This window comes from Populus nigra, chromosome 17, assembly GCF_951802175.1.
Source record: "Populus nigra chromosome 17, ddPopNigr1.1, whole genome shotgun sequence".
Taxonomy (NCBI): Eukaryota; Viridiplantae; Streptophyta; class Magnoliopsida; order Malpighiales; family Salicaceae; genus Populus; species Populus nigra.
Genome location: NC_084868.1, coordinates 1,419,721 through 1,429,604, shown reverse-complemented (window position 1 = coordinate 1,429,604; position 9,884 = coordinate 1,419,721). Strand labels below are relative to the sequence as shown.

General features: G+C 34.7%; 1 protein-coding gene across 4 annotated transcripts; it reads left to right on the top strand.

Annotated features, from left to right (window-relative positions):
• The first annotated feature begins 1,830 nt into the window (after positions 1-1,830).
• LOC133677405 (protein SIEL) lies at positions 1,831-9,290 on the top strand. Of its 4 annotated transcripts, none has more exons than XR_009835774.1 (10): positions 1,831-2,083; positions 2,979-3,799; positions 3,942-4,022; positions 4,485-4,718; positions 5,075-5,266; positions 5,749-5,889; positions 6,101-6,190; positions 6,580-7,112; positions 7,195-8,696; positions 8,933-9,290. XR_009835774.1 is itself a non-coding variant. In XM_062099447.1 (9 exons), exons 2-9 carry the CDS (start codon positions 3,143-3,145, stop codon positions 8,111-8,113), a joined length of 2,847 nt encoding a protein of 948 aa, XP_061955431.1. In that variant the 5' UTR covers positions 1,831-2,083; positions 2,979-3,142; the 3' UTR covers positions 8,114-9,290. The 4 variants fall into 4 exon arrangements, 2 of the variants coding, with proteins under 2 accessions (XP_061955431.1, XP_061955432.1); XR_009835773.1 differs by having other exon boundaries at positions 7,195-8,740; XM_062099447.1 differs by having other exon boundaries at positions 7,195-9,290.
• Positions 9,291-9,884: the final 594 nt, after the last annotated feature.

Sequence of the window (9,884 nt, the reverse complement as noted above, 5' to 3'; positions counted from 1 at the left end):
AAAAAAATAATAACAATAATAATAATCATACTAATAAAAACAATAACAACTTGGATCAGACATATTACTAGACCAAACTAATTTTGTGTCAGGCACAATTGCCAAACCCAAGCACATTGAGTCTGACAACCGTGTCTGGCTCAAAATTTAGTGGGGTCTAGCAACATCCTAGACCCAAGATGCTTGAGTCTGCAATTCATGTCTGACTTATATTTACTTCAATAATCATAACAACAACAACAACAACATAATAATATTAATAATAATAATAATAGTAATAGTAATAAAACTATTAAGAATAAGAATAAGAATCATCATACCAATACTAATAATAAAAATAAAAATAACAATAATACTACTACTAATAACAATAATAATAATTATTATTATTATAAGTATAATCATACTACTACTAATAATAATGAGAATAATAATCATCATACTAACAATAAAATAATAAATATAATAATCATACTACTAATAATAAAAATAACAACAACAACAACAATAATAATAACAACACTAGTAATAACAAAGACAACAACAACAATAATATAACATTCCTAAATTTATCCTCATAACCTGGATAAAATAGCAATTTAATATCAAAAAGAAAAACATGGTAATTTTTTTCATACAGTTTTCACATAAATGTCTACCAAAATTTCAGTTGAGTCTTCTTTATATCGGAAGGTTCCAAGTTATCGATATATAATCTGTTTACATTTCTAATGCCCAATATCTCATAACTCAATCACAGCCCAATAATCATGGGTCTCAATCCCACAAACATCATCATTATCTCAACCACAATATCTATAACATACATTGAACAACAAATATCATTATAGAAGGATGAATGACATAAACACGCATTCATGGAACATAGTTATATGAATTATATAGTTAAATTCATCTATTTAAGTTTAAACATCAATTATACAAATGTTTTAATATTTACAAAATACAAGATTATCCTTCCTAGATTATATAACAAAAAGTGAATAAATATTGCTATTGAAAATCATGATATCAATTAAAATTATATCACGGTTTTAATCATGACTGAATTAAATATCATGGTTAAAAATCACGATATTTAATGATATTTAATTATCATGTTTCCAACTATGACATTAAAAAAATTATTATTTCATTAAAAAAAATTTCTGTTTATTTATGAATAGGTGACACTAAGTGGATAAAAAATATTAAATTAAATACTGTTTATTTATAACAATTTTTAATTTTTTTGGTTTAAAAATTAAAAATATCATATAACTAAACTATGCATCAATCAAAACTAAATATTTTTTTCAAACAGTTTTAAGATTATACATTGTACATTATTCTAATTCATGAGGAAAAATAAATCCCTCACTCAAAATTCAAATTTGAAAAATTACCTCCTTGTTGATCTTGCTTATCCCTTGCAACATTCAAGCCTCTCAATCATGTTTTTGGTCAATGTACATTTCCTTCATATATGCTGTCCTTATAATTTATTTATGTAATTTCTTAAAGGTTGGAAAGGAAAATTGGAAATAAGAATATTAGTTTTTTATTACCTTTTTACTTTTTTGTCTATTTAAGAACTTGTTTATGAAACTAAAAACTTTGGGGACTAAAATATACTTATGCGTTTTGGTTTAAGGAATCTACTCGATCGGTGTCTATTTATGCACTTGTTTGTGATACTATAGGATATAGGGACTAAACTATACTTATGCTTTTGGTCTTTAAGCACTTGTTTCTGAAATTATAAACTATAGGGACTAAAACATACTTATGCTTTTGGGTTAAGGATCTATCATTATAATTCTATACGATGGGTGTCTGTCAAAGCATCCATAGAGGCTGTTTCACGACTGCTGCTGTGGTGGTTCTGTGTTGGAGCTGTTTGGGTTGGGTACTTGAGCTACGAGGTGATGGTGGTCTAGGCCATGGTGTTCGGGTGGTTTAGTGGCTGGGCTTGGTGTTAGGGTTTTCGGGCTGGGTGGTTTAGTGGCCGGACTTGGCTGGTCGGCGGTGTGGCGGCGGCTTTCATTTGGCAGCGAGGCACAATCACTAGCTTTTGCTGGAGGTACTCTACTCAACTCTCTTCTCTTCTACTACTCGACGATTACACTTTTAAACTTGATGTTTATTATTTTTTTCTATATTAAAAACAAAAAACTTATCGTTGGGTTATCAACTTATAATCCATCTCCGCCACAAAAGTCTTACAACTTGCTTATATATTGGTTGCTTCAATCTTGTCATGCCATTGCTTAGTTTCAGCCCAGCAACCCTCTAACAATTTCCCAGATCATTTTTATTGAAGTAGAAACACAATCAGATTCATGGTTTTTGTTTGGTGGGGCTTGTAAGTAAGCAGTCTTTCAACTACAGGCTAGTAGAGTTGATGGTAGGGAAACTTAGAACTTTTTATTAGAAACATCTCTTCTTATGTACTAAAGAAGTTTCGTGACTGGGATGGTTAAGTTCTTTCCATTGTCCATGGCAACATCAATTTGTACATTATTGTTTGGTGCAACACTAAGAACTGAATTTAGAACCCTTTCCCGGCGTGTTGATGACTCTCTAGTACCCTTTGTGTTTCTGTAGCAATTGGTGTGTGTTTTTTGCGATCCATACACAATGTTTCCCATGATTGCAGCCATGTTGGTTGTTCTACTGTCTCTACTTATTTTTGTGATCCATACGCAATGTTTCCCTTGATTGAGAACACGTGAAGCAATCTCTGCAGGCTTTCTGAAGATTTACTCTTGGATTTATAATTTAAAAAATAACTTATTATTCATATTCATGAAGTCATGTTTTACTCATGTGATTGGGATGCTTAAGGGCTTTGTTTTTGTGTTTATATAAACACGAATCAAATGACAAACTTTTGTTGCATAAATATACATAAAAAAGTGCTGATGTTTCCTCTTTTTTTTTTCTTTTTTTTTTAAATTTGAAATTCTCTTTGACAGGGTAGAAATCTCATAAATTGTATCTTGCAAGGTGCTATTCCGGATTTTACTGTCAACTTATTGCCTCTATACACAAATTTGAATCACACAACAAAACAGTGTGCTTTCATCTCTCTTCATCTTCTGCTCCCCCAGTCCAAAAGAACCACGCTCGCTGCTCTTCAATGGAGCATCAGTTGCTTCACACATGCCTGCAATCTCTCAATGACAACAATAATCCTCTCTCTCTACAAGCCCTAGCTTCTCTTCGCTCTCTAATAATCAACCCTAACACCTCTGATTCCACAATCTATTCAATCCTCGAAACCCTAACTCGCTCTCTCCAACTCCGCACCAATTCACTCACAACTCACCACCACATCCTCAAACTCCTCACTGACCTTGCTTCACACCGCACTCACCTCTCCTCTCAAATCCTCAACTCAATCCACTATAGCTCACTCCTCTTTACAGAGTCAATTCAAATTGCCACCGAGTCACTCACTTCACTCGCTTCGATTGCCAATTCCGATCACAACAAAATCGATGATCAGTTATATATGTCCCTGTGTTTTGCTGCCACTTCAACTTCCGCTCGATTGCGGCTGCTCAGAAATGGAGAGAGGTTAGGCATAGGGATGCACGTGCTGTTTACTGTGTTTTTAGGGTTTACGGAAGATCCTTACCCATATGTGAGAAAGGCTTCTTTGGATGGATTGCTAGGGTTGTGCAAAAGTGGCAATATTTTTGAAGATATCAGTGTGATTGAAGGTTGTTATTTCCGTGCTGTTGAGCTTCTACAAGATAATGAGCATTCAGTACGCTCTGCTGCAATCCGCGTGGTAAAAAAGAAAACCGATCCTTTAATTTTTTTTTTTTTATTTACCATGTTTAATTAAAGCATGGTAAAAATAAAATGACTTAAGATTTAACTAATTTATTGTTGTGAATATTCGAAAATAAAATTTACTGCTGTGAATGCAGGTAAGTGAATGGGGGCAAATGCTTATAGCAGCAAAGGAAGAGAATGATAAAATAGATTGGTCAAATCAAGTATTTGTGCAGGTTTTTTCTTCCACCTTACATTGTTGTGCTGCCTGTTTTTTCTTCTGAGGATTTTTGGGAAGTTGATGGTTGCTCGTACAACCTGTACAGAATTTTTGGTTTAATTGCTTTGTTGGGTTTATTTGAATGCAGGGTCTAATGAAATTTTCAGTGAAAAGACAGAATTTTAAACAAATGTACAATGTGGGGTTAAAATAATCACCTATATGATAGCAGATTTTAATGCTGCTGAAATAGATGTTATGAAAATACAGGATACGACATGGAAACCTGAGCTTAATTTAAGAGTTTAATGTAATTTACACTAACAATTTTTATTTCTTGTTAGGGTGTAAACTACTTTTTTCATATATGTGAATACTCCCGGTGCCTGTTTTGACTGCAAAGGCATCTATTTGTGTCTATGAATAATTAATAGTAAATTTTTTTCCACTCTTAAATATATTATGAATGTGTTCGCAGCTCTGTTCTATGGTAAGAGATATGAGTGTAGAGGTCAGGGTGGAAGCTTTTAATGCTCTTGGCAAGATAAAGTTGGTGTCTGAGGACATTTTATTGCAAACTATATCAAAAAAAGTCCTAGCAATCATGAAAGAGAAGAACTCTCATGGTCAGTGTACAGCAGAAAGGTTTGAGATTTTGGCGTCTAGTTATGCTGGAGCTTTTGTGCATGGGCTTGAGGATGAATTCCATGAGGTAACTTGGGTGGAACATTTTGTTGCACTGAATCTTATAGTTGTGCATAATATGATATATCTTTGAGAGAGTAATGCCCTTTTCTTTTCTTTTTCTTTTTCTGGATCGAATAGTTATTATTTATGGTTCACAACAATTGTCCTTGCCAAAGCGATATACTTTTAAAACTGATTGGATCCTTCATATGTTCTCTCTATTCATGCATGTATAGGTATAGAAGATGGTTGGGATTTAAAAATACTGTGGAGTTTACATAATGGACCCCCTTTTTTATTTCATATTTAATGTCAGCAGCCCAAGATGTGTTTCCCAAATACCTGACGACTATGATTATGACACTCTGTGCTTGCTTGAAGGTGCGAAAATCTGCTTGTAACTCTTTGCGCATTCACACTATCCTCTATGCTGAGTTTGCTCGTCGGTCCTTAAGCTTGTTGATGGACATGTTGAATGATGATTCAATGGCTGTAAGGTTAGAAGCTTTAGAAACACTGCATCACATGGCAACCTTTGAGTGTCTGCATGTGCAAGAGATACACATGCACATGGTAAGTTTTCCAATCCTTCTTTACAAATCCCGAATAAATATTGCATTTGGTAGAATATTTAGATGCTCAACACCTTCAGTCCACTTTGATGAGGATAAGAAGTCTTTCTTGTGACATGGTGATACTGGCTGTTTAAATGTTCATTTGTGACATTTCTTTTGTAGATGCTCCCAAAAAACTCCTTTATATCTCTCTCTCACACAGCATGCCCATGATTCACCCTCCTCCCACAGCACGCACATGGGTGTTAGCTTGTTTACATATATGTGCATGCATGTATGAATGTATTACACACAAATCATTAGCTTTGGGATTGGCTCCTTTTATTTTTTTTTTCTCCTATATCACACTATGTTTCACTTTATATTTTTTTTGGTTTATTTTTTAAACCAATTATATATATTTGAATGCTATGACTTGCACAGAATTTTTTTAATCACAAGTGTGGCTGCCTATAATGCAATTGTTGCTTGATTTTGCAGTTTCTGGGCTCTCTACTTGATAACTGTGATCTAATAAGATCAATTGCAAGAAAAATTTTTAAATTGGTGAAGCTGTCCGATTTTAAATTATTTAGATCATCTATTCATGGCCTCCTTCAGAATTTGGAGAGATATACAAAGGTTAGCTATTCCTCACTATACTTTTCTGTTTGTTACAATTCTCCCTACCTCCATCCCTTCCAACCACAAGAGTTTACGGGGGAAAGAAAGAAACAAGCAATCTTGCGAGATGTCCTTAAAAGAAAAAAAATCTTATGCATCTCTGAATATGAAAATGTGATTCTTGATCTGTTTCTTTAATTTAACGTGTTGGAAATTTCCTTTCTTCTAGGATGAAGCTGATGTCTTCTCTGTTTTGTTTTTTATGGGTCGAAGCCATGGGAACTTTGCTGCTCATGTTATCAAGGAAGTTTCTCAAGAGGTTAGCATGATTAATTGGACTACAATTCTTGATCACGCACTTATCAGTCCCCATAATTGAATTTATATGGTATATAGGTTTTTTTTTTTTCCATAACCCATGGTTTATTTTTTTTCATGTTCATGGCAATGCCTATTTTTCTCTTTGTTTTGTTGTCAATGCAACACTTATGACCACTTTCAACTTTAAATAGAAGAAGAAGAAGAAGAAGAAGAATCCTTAGTTGAGTTGACTCGTTTTCTTCTTCTTCTTCCCCTTGTATCTCTGTTAATAATTATCCAATATCTAAAATCATTTTGTTTTCATCAATGGATACTACTGTACATTATTATGTTTTCATACTAGTATCTGCTTTATAGAGTTTTATTGTGCACTTTCTTTGAATCCAGATAGAGCCAGTTTTGGAGGGAAAATTGGTCTTGGATAGTGCAAGAGTAGCTGCGTTTCTTGTACTTGCCATCTCAGCTCCACTCTCACAAAATCAGAATGGTCAAAATATTCCACCTAGATTATTTTCTTATGCAGTAACCTTGCTAGGGAGGATCTCTTCTGCTTTGAGAGAAGTTGTAGACCAAGATACACTTTTGGCATATTTGTCTCAGTGCAGTAGATCCTCCACTCGTGGCACAGAAGTGGAGGAGCCGTCATTATTGCCAGTTGTTGATGATGCTGTTTTAACTCATAGCAGAAAGGATGTCAATTGTCCCGTTGGGGTGCCCATGCTACAAACTGGCAATGAAACTTCCAAAGTTCAGCCTGTGATATCATGTGAATTAGAGGATTTAGCAACTTCAATTGTAGAATGCCAGGCAGACGAGCTTGACGAAGTAATGAAATCTGTGAACCTTATCCTTGCAAGGGTCAGAGATGCCTGGCTTTTGGTACAATCAAGGTGCACCAATGTAGCAGTGAGAGCTCTGAGGTTGTACTTTAATTATATGTAAATTTTCCTTGCTGTATTTAATGCCCCTGTAATGTTTTATACTAATTTTTTGCTCGTGCAGGGATTGCAAGAGAGAATTGGCAATGTTAACCTCTGCATCTCTTGAATCTGCTGGTATATTAGCATTTACGATGCAATACCTCCAGGTAATGAAACTGTTTGCTAAGATATGGGAGCACGTTGTATGGAAGATAAGGTCCGATGAAACAGGAGGACTGGAATATCTATTTGGGAAACTAGACGTGAGGCTCAGAGAACTGAGGTATAGATATATAGGGTTTTCCAAGGAAGAGGAGTTGTATGTGTTGGAGCTTATAGTTGTGGCCTGTATGTTAAGGTTATCCAAAGTTGAAATCTGCTGCTCTCCTACTACAATGAAAAAATTGTCTGCTATAATTTCACATATAGAGATTCTCAATAATAAAGGACCCATTGAACCATCCAATATTTTAATGGACGCTAAGAAAACAGTGCATGAGATTGAGTCTTCTAAAGCTGGTATCTCATGCAGTCTCTTCCTGATTACAAACTTAGTTGATTTCTTCACCCTTAAGCAGTTTAGTTTATGCTCAAGAGTAAGGCATATAAATGCAGAACTGGATGTTCCTGGTAATGATTCTGAAAATCCTCTTCCTTTTGTCTCTGGACTACCTGTGGCTATACCTCTGGATATTACTTTATACAATGTCAGTAGTGAGAATAGGTTGTGGCTTACGATAAGAATGAGTCAGGAGTCAACTCAATTTGTCTTCTTAGATTCGAACATATTAGGAGGCTGCAATGAGGTCAAGAAATTTACATTTATGGCCCCCTTTTACAGAACTCCAAAAGCTTGTTCATTCTCATCATGGATTAGAATAGGCATGGAATGTGCTCTTGAGGATTGTCACTTAGTGAAACACTGTGGAGGTCCAAAACGCAAATTGGTTTATCTTTGCCAGGAAAAAGAAGTTCATTTGTGTTTGGTTCGGAGGGACTGAATGGCTTTTTGATATTTCGTGTCACAGATCCTCATTGCATGTGTCCTCTGTTTGCTGGAAGCTGGATTCATCAGTTGATCATAGACCTTGTTTTTATCTCATAATCATTGTGATGGTACGAACCTGACTCTTATATATGGGAAAATGGTCTAGATATTCTTGTGATAAGTATGCATGAACAAGGATAGTGTGGAGAACCTCGTTTTTCTTCACATCAGATTATCTTGATGTCAATCTTCCCCCCTTGGTTGATTTGTAAAAGCTCTGACCACTGCTACACTTTCAAAACTATGCGTGTAAAATTACAGAAGTGGATGCTTTTCCCTGTGGATCATGCGCTGGTGCCTGCTGATGTCCAATGCTGGGTTGGCTTATGAAAGTTATGTGTTGGACACTTGTGAAAGTTATGTGTTGGACAATTTTAAACCTTAAGCCTTTCTGTCTTTATTGCTGTTTCCTTAATTAGTTTTCTAGGTTGCGTTACTTGGGATAAAGTTGTTGAAGGTCTTTTCATGGATGTAAGAGGTATGCTGTAAACCCTGAAAGATTCTGGATATTGCTGATAGTACTCCTATTCTTAATGGTATGCTTTCAGGCCCTCAAAATTCTGAATTTCTTTTTTCAAAGGTATATATTCTGTCTTGTTATAACCATTTTGTTTTTTGAAATTATGCTTATTCTGTACACATACTTTTGTAAATGAGTTCTACAGCTAAAGAAAGGAACCAGCCATGTACTAATGTTGAAAGCAATTGTTACATTTTTAGCTCCTAATCGCATGTGCCTCTCTAACTTCTTAAAGTTTGAATCATTTGACAGGTCCTTGAAATTGGAACTCAGAGGTCGATTAAATACAGTAGGCTCCAGATAGATTTAATTTTAAGTATCAACAAGAACCAAGAGCCCCACAAAATTAAGTTAATTCGGTGCCTGAATTCCTCTGGTGATAGCGTTGCAGATTTACAATTGATTTTTATGTTCGTTCTGTGTATTTTCTTGAAATTTGTTGGTTTTGATGTTAATACAGCGGTAACATCTGCTATGCTGATGTTAATGAACCTTCATTGGTCTTTAATGTATGAACAATTGCAGTTTGTAATGATGGGTCTTGTTGGTCTTAATGTCAAATTCTTGAAATCACGTTTCTAGTTTCTTATTAGATTTATGTATTTGGTAATATGGTGTTATGGGTTTTTTTTTTAATTAAAAATGTATTGAAATAATTCTTTTATATAATTTTTTATTTATTTATTTTTAATATTAGAATATCAAAATCATTGAAAACACCTGTAAGATATTAATTTAATGTTTTTTATGTTGAAAACACCTTAGAAAAAAACTTTAAAAAGTGGGTTGAATTACATTATCACCAAATGAGATAATTGGATACTGATTCCACGGTTGAAAATCAAAATCATGTAGTAGTGTACCTTGTTAAGGATACAATCATATACATCTTATGTTTGTGGCTGTGTTAGCCCGTAAAATGATGCGAGTTTGAATCATAGTAGGCAGATTTTCCATGTCCTCGCAGATGAGGAAACTAACCATAACCATTGAGCAGCCAATGGTGAGGTCAAAATGGAGGAAATGATCAGGAACATTAATCTCACTTGCAGCATGGATTGTTGTTGGCATTGTTAAAAAAAATAAAATTCTTGCACCCTTTTTGTGTTCCTTGACGAGCCTTTTGACCTTCTCTCATTATCCTTCACCACTACATGGACCTGAAAGATTCTCTTAAGCCTGGGCTGGTCAAATCCATGGACCT

Bases quoted from the DNA above. Each gene is read 5' to 3' on its own strand.
- LOC133677405 (XM_062099447.1), top strand. From the start codon at position 3,143: ATGGAGCATCAGTTGCTTCACACATGCCTGCAATCTCTCAATGACAAC. The intron at 5,267-5,748 runs GTAAGTTTTCCA...TTGATTTTGCAG, and splicing joins AAGAGATACACATGCACATG to TTTCTGGGCTCTCTACTTGA. The intron at 6,191-6,579 runs GTTAGCATGATT...CTTTGAATCCAG, and splicing joins TCAAGGAAGTTTCTCAAGAG to ATAGAGCCAGTTTTGGAGGG.